Source organism: Heloderma suspectum, chromosome 1, assembly GCF_057233095.1.
Source record: "Heloderma suspectum isolate Gila_16-S chromosome 1, 16-S_ref, whole genome shotgun sequence".
NCBI classification, from domain to species: domain Eukaryota; kingdom Metazoa; phylum Chordata; class Lepidosauria; order Squamata; family Helodermatidae; genus Heloderma; species Heloderma suspectum.
The window spans coordinates 94,317,191-94,339,806 of record NC_139458.1 but is presented as its reverse complement, the minus strand read 5'-3'; the positions used below and the strand labels follow the sequence as shown (position 1 = coordinate 94,339,806).

Below are 22,616 nucleotides of genomic sequence, written 5' to 3'. Positions count from 1 at the left end.
GTGGAACCTCATACTGGAGAATCTACGGGGCTAAGCAGTGTTCCCCAAGCATCACCTTCTGGAGATGACCATCCAAGTAGGAGCGAAACCGCTGCAATGCAGTGGCTCCCACGCCCAGCTCAGACAGTCATCCCAGAAGGATACCATGGTTGATGGTATTGAAAGCCGCCGAGAACTTGTCCAGTGTTACTAATTTTATTTATTTATTTATTTATTTCTGTACAACCCAATAGCCAAAGATCTCTGGAAGGTTCACAGCAATTGAATTCATTTAAAGGAATGGTCCTTTAAATGCACTGATCATGCAGCTCAATTTAGTAAGTAAAGGCTCCACTCCTGGGTTCCTCTCTTCTCATTATATATCTATAATGAACAGTTTCAGATGCCCTATTTGTACCATTTTCCTAGTCCTGCTGGCAGTATGTTGCTAGATAACTCCCAGTCTGGTTGTTCTCAAAACTGCAGGTGGCAGTAAGACACAATTTTTCAGTGAAACTGAATGATAGGCTATGGCAACCTAACCCATGAATGTAGCTATACCTCTTGTGATATATCTTGAAAAATTAATATGGTTTGGTATTCTATGCCAAGCATATATTTACCAATAATCACAAAGTATTTACTAGTGTAAACACATTTTGTTTTTAGTAATACTGGCTTTTATCTTGATTCAGTGATATGGGCTTTGTCCTTTCTAACCTGTATTGTCTGGGGAAGCGATTCTGTCCTGTAAAATGGCATAGAATACCTTATTTATATTGGAAACAAAGAATCACTGGAAGCTCAACAAACTGGAAGCCACCTTGAGTAGTATTTTTAGTGGAAAGGGAGGATACACATTTAAATGAGAAAAATTAGAACCTGCATTGTATGTTTCTTGTATCCAAAATATAGTGCCATATCCCCACATCTTCCACTGACAAGGAGGACCTACCCACAATTTAACTATATACAGCAAGTTTTGTAAACATCTGATAAAAGACACAATAAAAGTAACACTTCTCTGTACATTTGAGAATTGCCAAAAGTAAGCTTGCACACTACATTTTATGTTATTTATGGCTGATGTACATAATTCATTGAAATCAGTGGCAAAACCTCTATCGATTTTAATGGACCAAGTCTGCTGCCATAATTATTAACTAAAGCGCTACATGTCACAAATAAATTCATTCATAACTGGCAGCCATATATTATCCATGCAAGACGCCGAGGAAGCAATTAACTTTTATGGGGGATTGTGGCATCTAAAAGAAGATGTATATATGCTGTATATGTAGTTTTCAGTACATTTAAGCAACTTCGTGGCTGACAAATTGCCTATCCTGTTTAACTGTTATAATTTATTACTGCTACTAAGATTTCATATAGTTCTTCGAATATATGAATTATTCTGAAGTCACGGAAACAGGTAATGGTATGAAAGACTTGATGGGATATTACAGTATAAAAATTAGTGTTAAAAACTTCAACCCACAACTTTCAAATTCGTGTGAATAAAAAACACTATTAATAATATAGCTAACATGATAAAAAAAATTCTAATAGCTATTTTAATCTGTCCATTCTTTCTGAACATGATAGTTATTGCTGTTTAAATTAAGAGACTGAAGATAGTAAAATTTTATGGCTTCATTCTCAGTCATTCAAATAGCTGTTGTCCCATAATATGAACACGCTAATAATCATTTGGGGTTCTTTTTGTTCTTTACCTATGAAAATATAGCTACCATCAGGGCCAGAAATATTGGAACAAAGATAACTATTTTGGCAGTTGGCCTCTGTACACCACCACATTGAAGTTGAAAGGAAACACATGCAGATGGGAGCGAAGGCAGGACTTTCAGCTGTAATTCAAGGGGTGTGACAAAAGTGGAGCACTAACCATTTGGGAAGTACAGCCAGTGGCATACACCACCACCCCATCGTTGGTGGCTCATGAGTAATGGAACAAATGGCTGACAAGCAGCTGCATGGCCATGGGTGGCCTGTTTCCTGGGTACCCCATGCCCAATCAAGCAGATAAAAGGCCTGGAGGAGGTTCTGAGTGTTACATTTGCATTTGGTAGCTGTTCACTGGAACCCCCAACATGAGGTCCAAAGAGGTGTCCATGTGAGTGAAGGAGGCCATCCTTAGGCCGAGGAAACAAAATAAACCCATCCGAGAGATAGCAAAAACATTGGGAGTGGCCAACACAACAGTTTGGAACATCCTGAAAAAGAAGGAATTAACTGGCAAGCTCAGCAACAGCAAAAGGCCTGGAAGACCACGGAAGACAACTGAAGTGGATGACCGCAGAATTCTGCTCATAGTGAAGAGGAACCCTTTCACAACATCTAGCCAGGTCAAGAACATTCTTGCGGAGGTAGGCATGTCATTGTCAACATCTACAGTCAAGAGATGGCTTTATGAATGTAAATACAGAGGCTTCACAACAAGGTGCAAACCACTGGTAACGCTCAAGAACAGACAGGCCAGATTAGCCTTTGCCAACAAACACCTAAAAAAGCCTGCCCAGTTCTGGAATAAGATTCTTTGGACTGATGAAACCAAGATTGCCTTGTACCAGAATGATGGGAAGAGAAAAATATGGAGAAGGAAAGGAACAGCTCATGATCCGAAGCATACCACATCATCTATCAAACATGGTGGAGGCAGTGTTATGGCATGGGCATGTATGGCTGCCAATGGAACCGGGTCACTGGTGTCTATGAATGACCGGACTGCTGATAAAAGCAGCAGGATGAATTCTGAAGTGTATAGGGCTATACTTTCTGCTCAGATTCAGCCGAATGCTGCCAAACTGATAGGGCGCTGCTTCGTATTGCAGATGGATAATGACCCAAAACACACAGCAAATGCTACCCAAGAGTTTCTGAAGGCAAAGAAGTGGGATGTTCTTCAATGGCCAGCCACCTGATCTCAACCCAATAGAGCATGCTTTTCACTTACTGAAGACAAAACTGAAGGCAGAAAGACCAACAAACAAGCAGCAGCTGAGGGCAGCTGCAGTAAAGGCCTGGCCAAGCATCTCAAGGGAGGAAACTCAGCATTGGGTCATGTCCATGGGTTCCAGACTTCAGGCAGTCATTGACTGCAAAGGATTTTCATCCAGGTATTAAAGGCGATCCTTAAGTTTGAAATGATGTTAGTTTGTTCCATTACTTATGAGCCACCAACAATGGGGGTGTGTATATGCCACTGGCTGTCCTTCCTGAATGGTTAAAAAGGTAAAGGTGTCCCCAACCAGTCGTGTCCGACTCTAGGGTGCGGTGCTCATCCCCGTTTCTAAGCTGAAGAGCCAGCGCTGTCCGAAGACGCTTCCGTGGTCATGTGGCCGGCATGACTGAACACCGAGGTGCACGGAACGCTGTTACCTTTCCTGCCGAAGCGGTACCTATTTATCTACTTGCAATTTCTTGCTTTTGAACTGCTAGGTTGGCAGAAGCTGGGACTGAGGACGGGAGCTCACTCCGTCACGCAGCACTCGGGTCTCGAACTGCTGTTGTGACTTGCTTAGGGATTCCTTTGATGGTATCCACCTGAGTCCATATACACGCTGCACACATGTTGGCTGGGTTTGGTGGGCTTGCAACAGGATGTTCTCCTGGCTGAGTGTTGCAGGCTACTTCATATATTCCATCTTCTGATCCAAATGTGGCTCCCAAGAGAGAGATGCATGCACTGGCACCTAGAGGGACTACCACCAGTCAGGTTCCCACACCCTTGCTCTTATTTTCTTTCCCTCACTGCCAGCCTGTCATGGCTCAACCCCATTTTCAGACCTCCCATTTTAACAGGAGCTTGAAAAACAGTCAAGAAATATTTCAGTAAGAAGGTCAAGTGTGGGAAAGCTCAGTATTGCTGGACTATAGAGATGCCTAAGCCAGATGCTGTCAGATGTGAGACAACAAGTACGACAGAAACAAAAAAAGTATAAGAATTAACAGATTGCCGTTATGGAGTCAGCCAAGGAACCAAGAATAGAATGTGGTTCTTTTATACAGGTGAGGAAACAAGGCATCCTCTGGAAAGGAGATCCAAGATTCACACTTTACCCCTCAATATGCTTGATAGGATAGGACAGTACATGTATAAACTTATAGCTGGATATGGAATGCTCAGCAACTGGGTCCTGCTCATTATGACCTGGCTAAAAAGGTAAAAAGCTGTCCCCAATCAGTCGTGTCCGACTCTAGGGTGCGGTGCTCATCCCCGTTTCTAAGCCGAAGAGCCAGCGCTGTCCGAAGACGCTTCCGTGGTCATGTGGCCGGCATGACTGAACACCGAGGTGCACAGAACGCTGTTACCTTTCCCGCTGAGGCGGTACCTATTTATCTACTTGCAATTTCTTGCTTTCAAACTGCTAGGTTGGCAGGAGCTGGGACTGAAGACGGGAGCTCACTCCGTCACGTGGCACTCAGGTCTCGAACTGCTGTCCTGCCGACCTTCCGGTCTGCAGTTCAGCGTCTTAACCACTAAGCCATCATGGCCCCTGAATGGTTAGTGCCCCACTTTTGTCAAACCCCTTGAATTACAGCTGAAAGTCCTGCCTTCGCTTCCATCTGGGTATGTTTCCTTTCAGCTTCAATGTGGTGGTGTACAGAGGCCAACTGCCAAAACAGTTATCCTTGTTCCAGTATTTCTGGCCCTGACTGTATGTAATTTAGAACATGGTTATGATTGCACTGCCAGGTTTCACAAATACAAATTTCATGCTGGCTTGGATTACTAAGGATGTCTGAATGTATTGCACTGCAAAATAAGAAAGTAGCATCTCATATTAAGGTAGCCTTAAGAATATTACTAGATTTGCCTCTGGCATCTGATATTCAAAGGCATACTGTCTTTGAATGTTGAGATTCCATTTAGTTCTCCTTGCTGATAGCTATTGATAGATACATGAATCTGTCTAATCTTTTTTTAAAGCCATCAAACCTAGCGGCCATCACCACAGCCTGTGGCAATGAATTTCTTGTGTGTGTTCATTTTCATTCACAAATTAAAGAAAAGGAGATAAAGAGGACCAAAAATATGTATACAAATGATTTGGATATCATCACATCACTACAGAACATGGGAAGCTGCCTTATACCGAGTGAGACAATTGGTCCATCTAGGCCAGTATTGTCGAGACTGACTGGCAGCGGCTCTCCAGGGTTTCAGGAAGGATTCCTTCCCAGCCTTACCTGGAGATGCCAAGAATCAAACCTGGGACCTTCTACATGCAAACCATGTGCTCTGTCACACTGAGCTATGGCCCTGCTATAAAGCTAGCTTCCTCTTAACCACAGTTTAGAAATTGGGAGCCAGCCTTAGGCAATGTGTACTATTTGCTGTCTTCTCTGGAGCAAATGTCTTTCATCCTGTTTAATGTCAACACCTACCATGGTGCTAAACCCTGTTTAAGTGGGAAACCTGGTTAGTATTAGCCACAATTAAGATAAGGGCTCATATTTTCTTAACCATAATTAAAGAAGGAAGTTGCTCCAGAGAGGGTGCAGAAGGGAGTGCATGTTCTTGAGGCTCTCTCCCAATTCCTTATGAGGAAACCAGCTGTACATCTGCATCAGTTCAGCTTTTAAAAAAGCTTTCACTGTTCTCTAAAGGAATTTCTCCCAATTCCTTATGAGGAAACCAGCTGTACATCTGCATCAGTTTAGTATCTTTTAAAAAAGCTTTCACTGTTGCTTGTTTGGAATATAAGTGTGGACAAGACACCATCCATCATTCTAGAGGGTCAGTGTGGTGTACATGCCAAGTTCATCAAAATTCTATTGGAATAAAATGGGGTGCGCCCCACATAATACTGGAGGTGCACACTAGAAAGCGTTGAGCTAGTTCCAATGTAGAAAGGAAGTAGGAGTGGTTTAGTTTGCCTCAGCTCTCTCTCTTCATCTACTTCCTGCACTACTTAAGTGGCTTGCTCCCAAGAAGTATCCCTTGTGCATACTTGGAAGCATGTTCTTTCCTTAGCTGATTTGAATGTTGAGGAAAGAAAATGGAGCATGAGCCCACTGGGGCTCGGTTTATCTTAAACATTTAGGGTGGGTTTCCAGTAACTTATCCCAAGAGTTAGAAATGTGTAACTTTAGGTGCCAACTTAGTACATATCATGTGAAATCATGAATCAATTTGGTAGCTTTTGGGAAACATTTGTGTTTTATTAAACAGCACAGAGCAAACTAGAACCAGAAAATACAAGTGGGTGGAGGGGGAGAAAATTCTTCATCTTCTTCCACACCCCCACTCCATTTAAATAGGGAATTTAAATGTGGTGTACAATAAACAAATGGTTAATAATGGGCATTTAAATATACATAAACTGCTTTGTAGTTAAGAAGATACACTTAATCCATAATTTCTTAATTTTGGTTTCGGGGGGGGGGGGATTGTGGATGTATTTATTTGCATTTTATGATCAGAAGTATGTCTTCAACTTTTTTTTTAATTTGTATTTTAAATGACAGGGATGCCCTCAAACTTTTAGAGCAGAAGCAGAAGGGAAAACCTGTAGAAGTAAAGCTGGTGGTTTCTTTACCGCCGCAACAAGTTGGAGTGCCTTTAGCCCCACCACCAGCAAGCATGCCTGTTCCTGCTTCACATCCTCCAGTTCCACCTGTTTCTGTGCCAGGACGGCCTCCTTCCATGGTAATAACTTTGATTTATAGATATGCTAAAGCATGGGGGGCGTCAGTTTAAAATGAGAGGAAAGTACTTACTAATGGGGTCTTCAGTTTAAATAACTCCTTCAAATAGTTGAATATAGGAGTGTTTCATTAGAAGAAGCAGCTGTTGAGATTTAAATACATGCTTGCATGTGCAATGTGGTTTGTCCGTTATATGCACATTCAGCTTGCTCTTAGAGTGCTGCAACAGGCACCACCATAATTAAGAAAACATTAGGAGCTGGCGATAATGTCAACTAGTTGCTGCATGGTTCTCTTTACAACAAAATGTGAGCAGTGGATTTTAGTATTGATTTAATAAGTAATATTCATCAAATATATCCATAAATCTCTAGGACTATGAAACAACTTTTTGTGGTTCTCTGGTATGGGGACTCAAACAACCTTGGTATATGACCTATTCTGGGAGCTTGACATCCCTGTTGCATCCCTGTTTATAATGCTTGATCCCTCAGCAGCATTAAGTATCATCAGTCATGGTATCTCCCTAGGATGTTTGGTGAACATGGGACTCGGGGATGCTTTTGTGTGGTCCTGTTTTTCTGGTCCTATTTGGCTGGACATTCCCAGAAGGTGGTGGTGTAGAATTATTCCTTGGCTGCTTGGCCAGGGTTCCTCTGTGCTCAGTGTTAATCCCTTGGCTCTTTAACATTTACACGAAGCTGCTGGGAGAGTTATCCTGAGTTTTAGGGTTGGGTGATGACACCCAGCTCTGTCTCTGTCTCTGTCTCTGTCTCTGTCTCTCTCTCTCTCTCTCGCTCTGTCTCTCTGTCTCTGTGTGTGTGTCTCTCTCTCTGTTTGTTTGTCTGTCTGTCTGTCTCTCAGCTGATGCCAAGGAGGTTGGGAAAACAATGAACTGTTGCCTGGATGTAGTGATGGACTGGATGTGAGCTAACAAGTCGAGGCTCAGTCCAGACAAGAGAGAGGTTCTAATGGCTGACAGGCAAGCTAATTGGGATTGGGAATACATCTTATTCTGGATAAGGTTGCATTCCCTCTGGGAGATCAGTTTGGCAGCTTTGGGGTGGTTCTGGATGTGGCATTGTTCCTTGTGGCTGCTTTGGCCAGGACTGCCTTTGCCCAGCTTTTGTTACTGTGCCCATCGCACTCCGTCCTGGAGAAGGCAGATCTGGTTGTAGTGATCTATGCCTTAATCACGACCCCTATAGATAAGTGCAATGTGCCCTGTGTCGGGCTACCCCTTGTGCAAAATTCTGCAAGGAGATTGCTTTTTTATGTGAATTTACAGTGGGTTTGCATCAACTGCAGTGGCTTCCAGTTTGTTTCAGTGGGCTGGTTCTTACCTATAAGTGGTTTGGGGCCAGGATATCTGAAAGATCGTTTCCACCCATATGAACTTTCCCATAGTTTGCAATCATATTTGGATGCTTTGTTCTGTGTCCGACCACCAATTGAGGCTAGGTTGGTGGGAACATGGAACATGACCTTTTCAGTGGCAGCACCATGATTGTGGAATTCCCTACTTAGTATTTTTGCTTCTAGATTTAGGCAGGTGGTGGAGACTTTTTTGCTCAGTTCAACTTTTAATGGATTTTAGTATGGTGTGTGTGTGATTTTCCTCCATGACATTTTAATGGTAGCTTTATTGTTAATAGGGTTTGCATTTTGAATTTGTCTTTTTCCTTTTGTACACTGACTTTGGGGGCACTGTTAGGTTTATAAATAATGTTACTCACTAAATTTAATAATGGACAGAACAGCTAAATCTCTCAAGAAATTGTACAAATAGCAGTAGTAGCATAGCATACTAATCATGAGCATTATGTAAGTGTGTACAATACCAAGTGAGTTGACCCAGTTGTGAAATAGGAGCAAGAAGATAATTCAGGACCCAAGCCAAGATTCGGTAGATGTCAAGGAAAAGACAGAAAGACTCTGTCACCTCCTCATTGACAGAAGCAAGGAGAAAATGTTGCAAATGTCTACTACAAGAACATGGATAAGCACAGACAAGTTTCCCGAAGTGAAGAAGGGCCTCACAGTTTTTATCCCTTATTCCTAAGGGATCCGATAACATTATGTGGAGAGGTAAAAGACCCTCATCAGGTTTGTCAGCAGCATGAAATAAAAATGAAAATGTATATGAAGTAAATTTGAAGACTTTCCTTATGGTAGAGATGGTTTGGGGTAGATAAGATCAACCCAACTTTCACCACCAATAATTGTTGAATTTTAAAGGCTGTCCTTTATTAGTGAGCTTATCCTCCTTTAATCTAGTATGTAAAATGTTTTTCTTATTATTATTACAGGGCACATTCACTGAAGTCCCTGCTAGCAACATTAGAAGAGTTATTGCTAAGAGGCTAACAGAATCTAAAACTACTGTACCGCATGCATATGCAAGTGCTGATTGTGACCTTGGTGCTGTTCTGAAGCTAAGGCAAGAGCTGGCGAAAGGTGAAACAATTGCTATTTTCACACTGTTGTGTTTCATGTAATATGCCATATTAACTAGTCTGTCCTATCTTGAGCTAGGTTGCATATTCTGTGGTAGATGGGGAGTATTCTATGTCTTATGAACAACCTGGCTAGGCACTAGTGGTAATCAAATAATCTATCCTTTATCCATGCTGCAGGGCATTGATTTGATTGAAAGAGTTTTGCTTTCCCCACATCTCCACTTAAACTGCCATGTTTTCTTAATCCTATTTCAGTTGTAACAATTCTCTATAGAAATGGAGAATGTTGAGTCCGTTTTACTATTTAATGTCTTAAAATTGCTTCCCTGACTGAGAGTATTACTTAAAATATGCTGTTTTAAAAAGAACTTTTAAATCTAACTGGCAATTTTCAAGTTGATTAGATTTTAGTTCTCTCCTGTGGACACAAATCAATACTCTTACAGAATGAATATATTTTGTAAAACATGAAAAGCCAGATGTATCTGGGTGGCAGCAATGTAGTTTCCATTATTTTATATAGTATTCTCTTTTGTTTTGTAATTCTTAGATGTTGGGGGCTTGTGTTCCTCTCCCTCCCCACTCCCCATTCTAAATTTGGAGATGGAGAAAGGAGCAAATTTTCCCCTGACCTCATGCTGTGTTTCAGAGATTTAGCATCAAGTCCAGGACAAGACCCTGCCCTTTGGGGAAGGGATTGTGGGGTTAGCAATGTCAAATGTTTGGCTGGCCAGCTAAAGTTTGTCAACCTCTGAAGTGTCAGAGAAATGAGCCGTAAGTATAGTCAGACATGAAGCTTGTTGACTTGTTAGAGGTCATTATATGGTGTTACTCCAGCACAGTGTTGACAGTAAAGTTGTAGTTGTGGAGAACACAGGTGGGAAGCTTTCCCATGCTTGTTGAATATGTTGGGAATAGAGTCTTGCTCTGCCAAGCCAGTGAATAGAACCCAATTCTCACAACTGGCCTTCTTTTAAATGTTTGCATCAAAAGCTAGTAACTCTTTCTGCACCAAATACTTCTTTATTGATGGTGATATGCTGGTTCTTTCTAAAAGAAAAACGTAAAATTATCGTTGAACAAATAGACATGACATAATTTTTGGTAGATGTAGGGAGCAGGAGATGGGGAGGAAGGAGGCTTTCTTTTTCTTTTCTCCGTGCCACCATATCCATCTGTTAGGATGGTCCCTCTGTGACCTGTCTTTGATGACACATGGGAACCTACTCATCGCTTCCATGAGGCTCCTCTGTCATGTATGTCCCCCTGTCCAACTGCTTTATGGCACAGATGCCACTCCTGCCAGCCCACTGAGTCTAAGTATATCCAAAAGAGTCAGTTTATTGTGGTGCCAGTGGCTGGTCTCTGTCCTTGTTGTCTCCAAGGAGAAGTCTAGCACAGGGACCAAGGGAACTTTGGGTAGATTGCTGTAGAGACATCTACTCTCCACAAGCCTTGCCTTAGAAAAGCAGCCAAACACAATGGGCACATAGATTGAATGTACGTTTTGGGGGCTGTAAAAAAGCAGGCAGCAGGCACCGAGAATGCTGGTGGCCATGGCCTGTTTAGTTGAAGTCCTTTGGGTGAGATTTGAGAAGGGAAAATCCAAAACATACTGTCTTCTCCAAGGCTACAGGCATTCTACTAGGCTGCACTGAGGCACTTGTAGAATAATACATTCTACAGAACTCTATATGCTTTGGGCTAGAAATGGCCCTTTGTCAGAGAGACTGTATATTTTGAATATTTGATCTTTGATCAGGAAAATCAAGGAAATATATTCTGTTGTGCAGAGTGACTCTGAAGAGCCATTTGGATCCAAAATACATTAGACTTTTGTTCAATATCTTTGACCCTATAGATTTCCTTGGTGCTGAGCTCACTTTGGAAATTTCCTTTTTGCTGCACTTTCTAATAGGCTGTCTGTGTGGATCTTCCCTCCTGCCACCTTAGCTGTTTTCATTTGTAGAAGTGAGCTAATTATTAGAAACAGATACAGACATGGTTATTATGCTCATATTACTGTCATTTCTGGTTTACAGTGTTTTGTACAATGGTATTGGCAACAGTGATCTAAATTAGCAGTTGTCTTTTTTGAGGAAGACTGATGCCTAACAAAACCCTATCTTCTGGACATTAGGTGTAGCTGGGTAATTTGCTTCTCTTTCCCTTATGTGCATGCTTAAAACATCTGTTGCAATCTAGCATTTACTGCTGATCTTGGTTAAATTGGTTTTGATGATCAGTGGGGTCATCCAGATGTCATGTAGTAGCAGGCAAAGGATTTTTATTTAATGGATGCTTTGCCCTTGCTGAAGAGCTAAGCTGCATTGATATTGCCATACTCCCAACCACTGAAAGAATCTCCAGGTTCCGGTGTAAACTTCCTCACATGAATGGCTTTGCCTTTTGGATGAAGAATTTCAAGGTAACCTTTTAATTAGCAGCCTTGGCAGGTGCAGAGGCCAAATTCCTCCATTAGAATTGTAAACAGGTACAGTTTATTCATACAGTGTTTCTGCTTCTCCAGTAGCAAGCCAGCCCTGTTGAGATTTGTGTTTGTTTTTGAGCTCCTGTCACTTGACAGCATTACAAATTGGCAAGTGAAGATGGGGGGAGGGAAAGAAAGTTCTCCAGCTTTCACAACTAGCAAGTGATGTCTGTGGCTGCTTACAGCATACAGAAGAGTTTGAAAGTATGGTGTATTAGTTTCTTCTTACTGCTATATTAGAACAAACTGGAAGAAAGATTAGATACCTTGAACAAGGTCATGGACCACTGGTAAAGCTAAGGTCAACATGAATGATTGGTCATATTCGTATATCATCCTACACATTTTCTTTTCCTTAAATGTGTGAGGGAAAGTAGATGATAACTCTATTAGGCGTGAATCTATATCATAGAATCATAGAATAGTAGGTTGGAAGGGGCCTACAAGGCCATCGAGTCCAACCCCCAAAACATATATAACTATGTTTTGGTAGAAAAATTGTCTGTATCTCTTCCTGGCTTCTTAGTTGTTTTTATTTATTTATACTATTTTTAGGGAGCAATCCTATGGCTGTTAGACAGCGGCTAGACGGCCATGGGATATGCTGTTTTCCGGGAAACGACCTCCCCCAACTTCTGTGCTTCCTCAGAGGCAGCGCGGAACAGCCCCGTCCTCCATGCTCACAAGAGGAGTGCAGAGCGGCTGGAAAGGGGTGTGGCTGGGGGCATTCTGGGGTGGGGAGAGTGTAACTGCCTGTACAACACATCCTATGTATCATACAGCAGCCTCCTTCCCTGCTCTGTCCTCCCGCGGCTAGACAACCACAATCGGCTGTCTAGCTGAAAAAGCAAGGCAGGAGAAGTGTGGAGGGAACGATCCCCTCCGTGCTTCTCCTGCCCTGCTTTGGATAGGCGGTCACCTCCGAATTCAGAGGCGGCCGCCTATCTAGATAGGATTGTTCCCTTATACTGTTTAATATCCTAAAATCTCAAAGTGGTTCACAAAATAAAGTATGTTGGTTGGTGGTTCATTTATTTTTGGAAGGATTTCCTCTTGTAGCATGCTGGGAATCCCCACCCCCCAATAACAAAATTATTGATTTAAACAGAAAATACTACTCCCAATATAAAACAGGTCAGATGCTGTTTGGAACACATGTAAATCTTTTACGTAAGCCAGACACAAGTTCACTAATGAGGGGTCATCCATCACACTTCTATTTACTGTCTGCATAATATATTCATAATAGTGATTTGGTCTTAACTGCAGTCTTCATTCTTCTTTGTTGTCCTTTTGCACATTAATCCTGATTACATGCAGATCTATACAGGTCTAATGAACTTTAGGTACTTATTTTTATTAAGGTTTATCAATAGATTTATCTAGAATATGAAACTCTTGGATGAAATGGATTATCTGGACCCATTCCAATTCTGCTTCAGGCCAGAGTTTGGCACTGAAACAACTTAGGTATTCCTGTTAGATGACCTCAGGAGAGAAATGTGACCCTACTGAGACTTTTTGATCTCTCAGTGACTTTTGATACCATCAACTGGACTTCCTCTGCAGGAGAGGGGAGACAGTGCTACAGTGATTCCATGCATACCTACAGAGTCCATTAAAGAAATAGTACTGTTGGATTTCTGTTTGGCTTCATGGCATTTTGGCTGTGGGATTCCATCTCATCCCCCAAGCTTTTTGACATCTATACGAAACCGCTGGGTTGAGGTCATTCGAGGGTTTGCAGTGTGGTATCATCAGGACGCTGATGACAACTAGCTCTACTCTTCTTTGTCATATGAGACTCTGCAGGTGTTGAGTTGGTGTCTAGATGCAGTAAGGGGCCAGGTGAGGGATAATAAACTGAAGTTGAATCCAGGCAAGATGGAGGCACTGTGGGTAAGTGGTTCTGAGATCTGGGAAATTGGTACTAAAAGGAGAGCAACCCGGGAATTGAAGAGGGTTCTGCGTTATGTCTGAATTGATGGGGCTGTATGTATGTGAGAAAGAGATAGGGTTCAGGGAAGATTTTGGAGTGACTCTGAATCCTGAGAGTGACTCTGGGTTTTTGTGTTCTTGCTTTGAGTAGGAGAAGGGGGTGGTGGTGGTGTGTGTGTGTGTGTGTGTGTGTGTGTACACATGTTTGCATGATGTATACATTAGGTGCTTGTGTATAGGTGGTAATTCAGAACGAGACAGAAAAAGACATGGGGGGTGAAAAAAGAGTTTGCCTTCTGTGAAAGCTGTGGGTTCAAAAGAGTTGTTTAGTGTGAGGCTCAGATCCCACCTCTGCCTTGTGTTGTCTTCAGAGCAGGTTACTTGGCCTTTGGGACTAGCCACAGCTCTCATGCCATTTTGTGGTGGTGCCCAGGGCAGTTTCACAAATTGCCCAATGTCCCATGGACGAAAAAAGGTTGCCTGTCCCTGCATTAGATATCTGTCTTTTTCTGTATGTGTATTGTTTGCCTGTGTGTGTTAGGCATACACTGAGGTTAGCTGGTGATTATCAAACTTACTGACTGCGAACTTCTGTAGGCATGCTTGAGGGTTTGAGGATGCGCATCTAGATTCCCACCCCCCGCCGCTTTTCTTTGAACAAAAGATTGTAATGTTGTACCACAAACTCCTTTTGAAACTCCCCTCCATTTCAAACTCCATTTTGAAACTCCCCTCCCCTCCACAATAGGCTATTTGAGAAGCAGAAGCACAGCGCCCATCCTTGGGCACACAAAATTAGTTTCTTTGGATTCCAGGCATTATAACTAACACTGGTGATTGTACTGATTTTCTGAATACTCCCCTGGTACATCTAGGGTGCAGTCCTATCTGGATAGTCTCCAGCCTCTGAAATCAGAGGCTGCTGACTATCCTGTGCAGGGCGCTTGGAGCATGGAAGGGATCCTCTCCTCCGTGCTCCAGCTGCCCTGCATTTTTGCCTGGGCAATTGTACCCGTCCAGGCGCAACTTTGGGGAGGGAGAGGGGAGGGGCCTGGAGACCCAATAGGAAGCTGCATAAAGCAGCTTCCATGGTCTCTTCCCCTTGCCACCCCTGGGAACACCCCCTTTTCCGCATCTCTGCGCTCCATTTCTGAGCACAGAGACATAGCCGGCACATAGAGAACCACGTCAGCTACAAGGGGCCGGGGCCAAGGGAGTGGAGTGCTGTTTCTGGGAACCGAGGGCAGAGCCCTAGCTCCAACCTCTGTTCCCAGAAACCAAACAATCCTGTGGCCCTCTAGACAGTGTCTAGTGGCCATAGGATTGCTCCCTCCTTCATATATTTTTAAGTGGCACATCTAACTTGTTTTGAAGTATTTGCGCTGCATTGTCATTTTAAAGGACAACTGTCACTACAACAGTAATAAAATATGGCAGGAGTACTTGATGTTTGGTCAGCAGTAAAATGTCAAATGCCTTCAGGAAGATTCTGTAAGTAGCCTGGGGATGCACAGCATCAGAAATCTGTCTTTCTCCCTCTGCTTGTATCTTGTTATCCCAGTTTTCTCCTAAATGTTCTGATTACTGTAAACTGCAAAGGCCAGTGAATTATTTCTGCTTCAGTTGGAGAAAGGAGACTTGTCATACTGTCTCAACAATGTATGTGTGTACCAGAAAAAATTGGACCCCACAGTCATGATACACCATCAGGCCAAAACTGTTAATCAGGAGCAGTTGGTTTACATTGCTTAAATATTTTGGACTTCTCAATCATGCAGCAAGGTTCCTATCTGCTCTGCTATTATTATTCACCCAATTTAAGGATCTACCAATGCCTTCATCTCAGTAATTTGAACAGCATAAGGCTCCCAAAGAGCATCACACAATGACATATTTGGTGTTTACAGTTGAACACATATACAAGATAATCCTTTCGATTAGTCCAGTTCATGCATCGTAGAATATCAAGAGAAACAATGAAATTTGTAGTTATAGTGTCTCTTTTTTTGTTGTTTATTTTTAAACCTACAGTAGATGACAGTAAACCAGTATGTAATATATAAAAATGTCATTCATACACTTACGCATACAGTATGTGTGAGAAAATATGGATGGTAATCCATGCTAAGGTTTTTGTCAGCACAAATATTCAGCTTCGGGTAAGCAAATCTGTACATAACATTATTCCATCAATTTCTGCTCAATTAAATATAATTTTTATGCTGTTTTGTTCTTCTGTGCCATTACAAAATGAGTTTGCACATCAGCTGTTTCAATAGGTAGGCATGTGAAGTGATTTTATGTGCTATGTTTTGACTGGAATTCTTATCACTTCCATCCAGAATGCTGAGAATTATATTTTTATGACTAATGGATATATTTAATACATTTCTCATATGTTAAAGTGCCTTCCAAGTCTACCTATATTATTGAAATAACTGATACTTTTGAACTTGAACTATTGCTTTAAAATCATGGTTTTTTAAAACATGATTGCTAAATGATCTTGAAAGCTTGACATAACAGCATTGTTTATTCTGAACAACTGACATCTATTCCCATTTTACGCTCAAGTGCTTCTGTTTTTGTGTATTTACCCTGAATACCAAGTTCTGTGGGAAACATTTCATTTCAGTGAGTCGGTTGGAAACCTTGCTTGGCTGTGATGTATGGCTCTAGTTACCATCTTTTATAGTTTGATCCTGACACATTGCACCTTCACATACACCCAGCTTTATGGAAATCCTTTCCCCAGGCTAGTGTGGACCATGCGTGAACACCAAAACAGCATAGGCAGGGCCAAACCCCTGAGTATTTCCCACCTCAGGTTGTCCTTTTTCCTGGTGGAGTGCCAATTGGCTGGGAAAGATTGCCCTCACTCATGTAATTGAAATATTTGTACATGCACCCTAGAGGGGTGTGGGTATGTGTGAGAAGGAGGTCGGTGTTATTCAAGATGAGATGTAATGTCACTAATCATTGTGTGCAGATTGAGACTTAAGTGCTAACACATCAGACTTGGTCTGTGCTGCTACACTGGAAATGGCTACGGTCAAAGGATCTGCTACTGTGAAAAGATGCTGCATAGTGCAATGATAGATTGAGAATTACCATCAGGACAGAGTTAAGGAAAGACCATCTGTGTTACTGTAAAAGCATCTTGATCTCCATTAGGACACCTACATCATCATAAACCTCCAGACCCTTAGTCATAAATAATATTAATCCCCAGTAAGGTGATGAAAAGCTTTCTGCACTTTCCCGACCATACATGGACCGGAATAGAGATAGTTTGGTGGCCAGTAGTTTTTCAGCGCCTTTCAGCTTCGCCTTAACTCCCTTGCATTTGCATCTTTGAAAAAGGCCCTGCTTTGTACTAGAAAATTTAAGTGTTCTGCTTTATATGATCTCAATTAATAGCATATCATTTCCAAATTGCTATTTCCCTATAGCAATACCACAAATACATTTTGAGTTTCAAATTTATGGTACTGTAAAAAGTAATCCTACTGTGAAGATAAGTAATTGCACTGGGTTTTTGACAATATGATTTTCCAAGAGGTCATTCTGCTAATGACTGTCTGAAATGCTAGTATATTAACAGTAAAGATGGTGTGTGTGTGTGCATGTGCGGGGGGGGATGTTATCTTGAAACCATGCATCTTAATTTCTCTCTCTCTCTCTCTCTCTCTCTCTCCCCCTCCCCTACAGATGATATTAAAGTATCAGTAAATGACTTTATTATCAAGGCAACAGCAGTTACCCTCAAAGTAAGCGATCAATCTTTAACAATACATTTGTAGACTATATTTTTCCACGTTCAGTGATCATTGTATTATGGCAAGTTATGCCTCATTGTAAATGAACATTACTGTATTGTATTTAAAGAACACAAAAGCAGCTCCTTATTCTCTGTACTTTTGAAGTGTATGGAACTCTCAAAGGTGGTTTCTTAGTCTTCCTTTAGACATTTTCTCAATACCTTGATGCTGTTGCATCTGCCGCTTTTTCCATACTATTCAGACCATTTTAAGTCTTTTACACACATGGACTGTTCTGTCAGTGTTATCAACCATGCATGTGATGCTGTCCGATTCTTTGATATAATGTATCTTTTAATATTCAATACCAGTTAGGCAGTTCTGGCAGATATCTTCAGTATATTAACTAGTGTAAGTGTCTGCCCTACTTTCAGAAAGGTGACAAATTATTATTAGCACAGTGGAAACCCAGTGTCAAATCCCCACTGAGGTATGAGCTTAGTAGGGTAACCTTGGCCCAGTCATTACCTTGGCCTCAGAAGTTTGTTGTCAGGATAAAATGGGACACAGACGGGCAGAGAGAATCATATCATCGTCCCCAAGCATGGAAGATGGTTAAGATAAAAATGTAGTAAGTGAAATAAGACTGGCTGTAGCAATTTTTGTTTATAATTTCATGCTCACCTCTACAGTATGGTTCAGAATAAGAGCAGATGTGAATAATCAAGTATCACGGTTGTCTTGGGATTAATAGCGATGTATTACATAGTGATGAAACCATGTGCCAACTATCCTATGCAGGGTCACTGGAGCACAGAGGTGATCCTTTCCTCTGTGCTGGGCTGCCCTACATTTTTGCCTAGACAGGCAATTTCATCTAGGCACGGCAACAGAAGGGGAGGGAAGAGGCTTGGAGACTCAATAGGAAGCTACATAAAGCAGCTTCCACCGTCTCCTCCCCTCCCCGCTCCTGGGGCCGCTCCCTTTTCCCCATCCCCATGCTCTGTTTCCAAGCGCGAAGACATAGCCGGCGCAGCATGAACTGCACTGGCTGTGAGGAGGCAGGGGAGAGGGTGGGGACCTTGGTTCCCAGAAACCAAACAATCCTATGGCCCTCTAGATGGTGTCCAGTGGCCATAGGATTGGTTCCTAACTGAATTTATACTAATAATAGCATTTAAACATTCTCAAAGTACTGACAACAGATTAGATCATGAGTAGAAAGAAGGTTACAAAAGGATTTCTCCATCTCTACCTTCTGATTCAAACTGCCTGTGACCCTGAAGAGCTGCTTCCAAGAGCTGGAGGACCTTGAAATAGCGTGGCATAGGACTCATTGGGCTGCGGGTGGAGGGGCTATTTGGCCAAAATTTGGCAGAGGCCCTTGTGTGAGTGGAGGCTGTGGTTTCATTGAAGGATTATTTTGGCCAGTTTCCCCCACAACCCTCTGCAATGCTTCTATGAGTCTCAGAAGTGGCTTTTAGGGAAGGCAGAGGCAGAAAAATGACCTTCTGTGAGCTTCCTTCTGTTTATGGTTTTTGGATACAACCCAGTGTACATTCATGTATCGCTTTTACAGATATTCTCTTTTTTTCCAAAAGGTTATTATTTACATATCATTCCACTTGTTCAGCCCTAAATAGGGCCCACAAAACAGCGCACAATAAAGCAGAAATAGAAAAACTCAATAAATTCCAGTTAAAATGCAATAAAACCGAGTGCTGAATAAAGTAAACCAGAATACAATCAGCAAGGAGGAGACAAAAAATTAAAACCAGAGCAGCGTTTTAAAAGCTTTGGCAGCTCACCTAAACTTAAAAGGGAGTGAGCTAACCAAACTGCTCTAGAGGTTCAGTAAACGGTGTGCTGCAGTAGAGGAGGCCGTGTCTTGTGTCCCAGCCAGCTTACCTCAGAGGATGGTCGGATACAGAGCAAGGCCTCTGATGTGGAATACGGTGGGCAGGCAGAATACTGTGGGAGGAGGTGGCCCTTCAAGTACCCCAGTCCCAAACTATTTAGAGATTTATAGGTAAGAACCAGCCCCTTGTTGTGGTCAGAAAAAAACCCAGGAAGTCAGTAATAATGGACTAAAATAAGGATGTACAAGAATTTCAGTTCAGTTCACAATTCACTTGAAAACATCCCATTGGCAACCCCAAATGGGAACACGTGTTCCCTGAAAATGTGCTCGCTTTTAAATTGAGTGTGTTTATAAGTTGTGCATTTTCACGCTCTAGTCAGGTTATGCACTTCTGAAAAAAGCACATTTTTCCCGTTTGAAACAGGTTGCAAAAAAGAACGGCAGAGAGCAGAACCAACCTTTGAAGTACAGAGAATTTCAGCGAGCCTGAATATCCCTGGTTCTGATTAATGTAATCAGAAATCACTTTGATCATTTGCATTTTGCCAAAGTGGAAGTTTCTAAACATTTCTCAAAGGCAGTCCCATGTAAAGCATGTTGTAGTATTTGATCAAGTAGTGTACTACAGGGTTTTGTCCTGGACCCCTCCAGAACAGGACAGATCCAAACTCTGTGTTCATTTCTCCTATTGACCCACAACACCTTTGTATCATCTGGTTTAAGCCTCAGGTTATTAGCCCTCATCCAATTCATCATTGCACCCAGTTAAGAATGAATTACTGCTATTTTCCCCCCAAAATCTGTTTGAACATTGATATAAGTCACACATTAGCAAAATGTCCCAAGCCTTCTGATACTGTTCTGTTTCTGCAGTTCTAATGCTCAGCATATTAAATCCTGTGTGGGGTAATACCTTGTTGGATAGGGTTCATAGGATCCTGCTCAGTTAATATTGTGTTCTTAATAATGCAGATATCTTCCTCCTTGGAGGAAGCAAAAATTATTCTTCACTACATTTTGTTTTAATTTCTGTTAACATTATTCTGGGATTTCCAGTTCACTTCATTTGTATCAACTCACTGGCTTCATTCAAACATAGATGTAATTGTTTTATTTGGCCCTCGTGCAGGAAACAGTATAATAAGCAAAGGGGACTGCCTCCATATGTCTAATGCATAGAGAGAACTGAACATTGAGCTTGCTTTACTACATTTTTCCCCTTCTAACTGCTAACATAATCTAGCATGATATTTGTTTCTGACACATCAGTGATACTGGGTTTTGTAGTATTTTTTTAGAATTTAGCTCTTACACAAACTAAAAACGTATTTAGCGTAGTAGCAGTATTGGTAAAGAGGGGAAACTGCTGAGTTATCGTGGTGGTATCTTTTTATTTCAATAGCCCTTCCATCCTTATAGGTTCCAAAGCATTTGATTTCACTGTACCTGCAATTATACATTTAAATCTGGATTGGATGTACATAACTGGCCACAGAGTTGATGACTGTCTATAAATATTGCCTCACTGAAATAAAGACCTAGATGATGAAGTGTATGAACTATTTGATGCATTCCATTCCTATCTTGACAACTGTGGCATCAGAGCTTATTTGCAGCCCAATCTGGAAGGTGGGGTGCTGAGCAAAAGAGATGGCTCTGGGAGGAGAAGAGGGATCACATGGTGAATGTAGATCTCTTTCCTGACTTCATTGGACCATACCAAATCACAAAGACTTGGACATATCCTCAGATTTAAACATCAGCTTGTGCAGCTACAGGCACAAGATGTTCAGAAAAGTCAAAATAAAACTGTAGTTGACAAGCATAAACCAATGCCCAGTGATTTTGGGGCTCCTTGAATACAGGCTGTTAACATGAAAGCAAATCTCATTGAATCAGTGGACCCTCACATAATCCAGTGACTTCAGTGTTCACAGACACTCTGCATGCAGAGGCTGCCCCTTCACTTTTGTATGTCAGGGAATGGACTATAGAGGCAGATAGTAGCACCTTCCATTATACATGACAGCATTTCCCATTGTAAAATGGTTCAGTGTAACTCCTGTATCCACAGATCTTTGGACGTTTTAGTGTATTTTAAGATAAAGCTGTTGGAAATCATCTTTTTTTTTTAATTGTAGAAATAGCATGGATTTTTGTGTGTGGCTTTGCTGGGTTTAAATTATTGAAAAACCTGGTGCTTAGGTAATTACTACTATTTTCTGAAATTATGGAAAATGGCTTGGAGTACACAATTAATTCCGATGATAAGGTTGTTTCGTGTCTCAAAATAGTCTGTTCACTCTTTAGAATTTGCATACAACTTTATGGGGAAGCCCTCTTTATTTTGATTCCTTTTGTACTGGGAATTTATTTCTAAATATATCTAGGAGTGACATGCTAATAATACCACATTGCCCTATTATTCCCATGCCATTTTTCATTTTACTGCTCTGTGTTATCTGACAACCTTCTTAGGATGGGTGATATGTGATATGCCTGTTTTGATTTCAGCTATGATATTCATGATTCTGAATTTTAGAAAAGGTACTGTCAGAATGTAAGTCATAGGAAATCAGTCCTTAAACCCCTGCCACTGAACGTAAGTATTCCTCTGTTCTCATGAAGCACACAGTCATGGAGCTGAGGCATTATCTCTCCTTCACAGTTAATTTACTTTCTCCATGCTCCCAAGTTTTCCTTTCTCTTGAGACCAATTTGATCTGATGTGCTTGGGCCACAATCTAGTAGAGCTTCTGACTTTGAACATCTGCCCTCATGCCACATAGCAAGCTGTTCTATTTCTATTCTGCTTTTCTATGCATTGGTGCTCAGGGCATCTTATTATCAAAGTCCAATGTGCACAGTATTAACAAAACACTGAAGGCATAAAAGCAAATAATCATAAAGGCAGCAGGTGGCAAATCACAAAAAATAAAGTGAAAATAAAATTGGCGCCCATTAAAAACTTGGCAGAACAAAAAGACCACTGGTTTTCTTGAAATTAAGAGCCTGGGATAGACATCCCTAGGACGTTGTTTCCAAAGGCACAGTCACCAATCTAGTCTCTGATCTTATGTGAAGCAAGACCTTTCTTAAACCTTTCAATGAGCATAGGGCTGATACAGAAGATGCTCCTAAAATACTGTCATGCCAGGCTTCATATTTTAAAAATCAGAACTTGGACCTTTAAATGTGCCCAGAAATGAACTGGGAATGAGGAGTTAGCCCCAATCATTAACTGGGTTGCCCCACTCTGTACTCACTGCAGCCTCCAAGCACAGCCCTCGAAAAGTGCATTTCAGTAATCCAAATGGGACAATACAAGGCTCGAATGGTGGCAACCAAATCAAGTTGCTCTGGGACGAAGAGCAGCTGGGGGTAAAACGCATGTTTGGCCTCCTTCAGGTGGTATGGTAGATAAGGAATAGTCCTAAGATGCTAATTTGATCCAC

General features: G+C 41.6%; 1 protein-coding gene across 2 annotated transcripts in view; it reads left to right on the top strand.

The window, feature by feature from the left end:
- PDHX (pyruvate dehydrogenase complex component X) overlaps positions 1 to 22,616 on the top strand; it is a 68,686-nt gene that overhangs the window by 31,039 nt on the left and 15,031 nt on the right. For both annotated transcript variants that reach the window (XR_014790436.1, XM_084851468.1), the window contains exons 6-8: positions 6,472 to 6,652; positions 8,961 to 9,108; positions 17,251 to 17,309. Coding sequence is in view for 1 of the 2 variants with exons in the window: in XM_084851468.1 (XP_084707594.1) it covers positions 6,472 to 6,652; positions 8,961 to 9,108; positions 17,251 to 17,309 (388 nt within the window). In the remaining variant the exon portion in view is untranslated. The remainder of the gene's footprint in view (positions 1 to 6,471; positions 6,653 to 8,960; positions 9,109 to 17,250; positions 17,310 to 22,616) is intronic.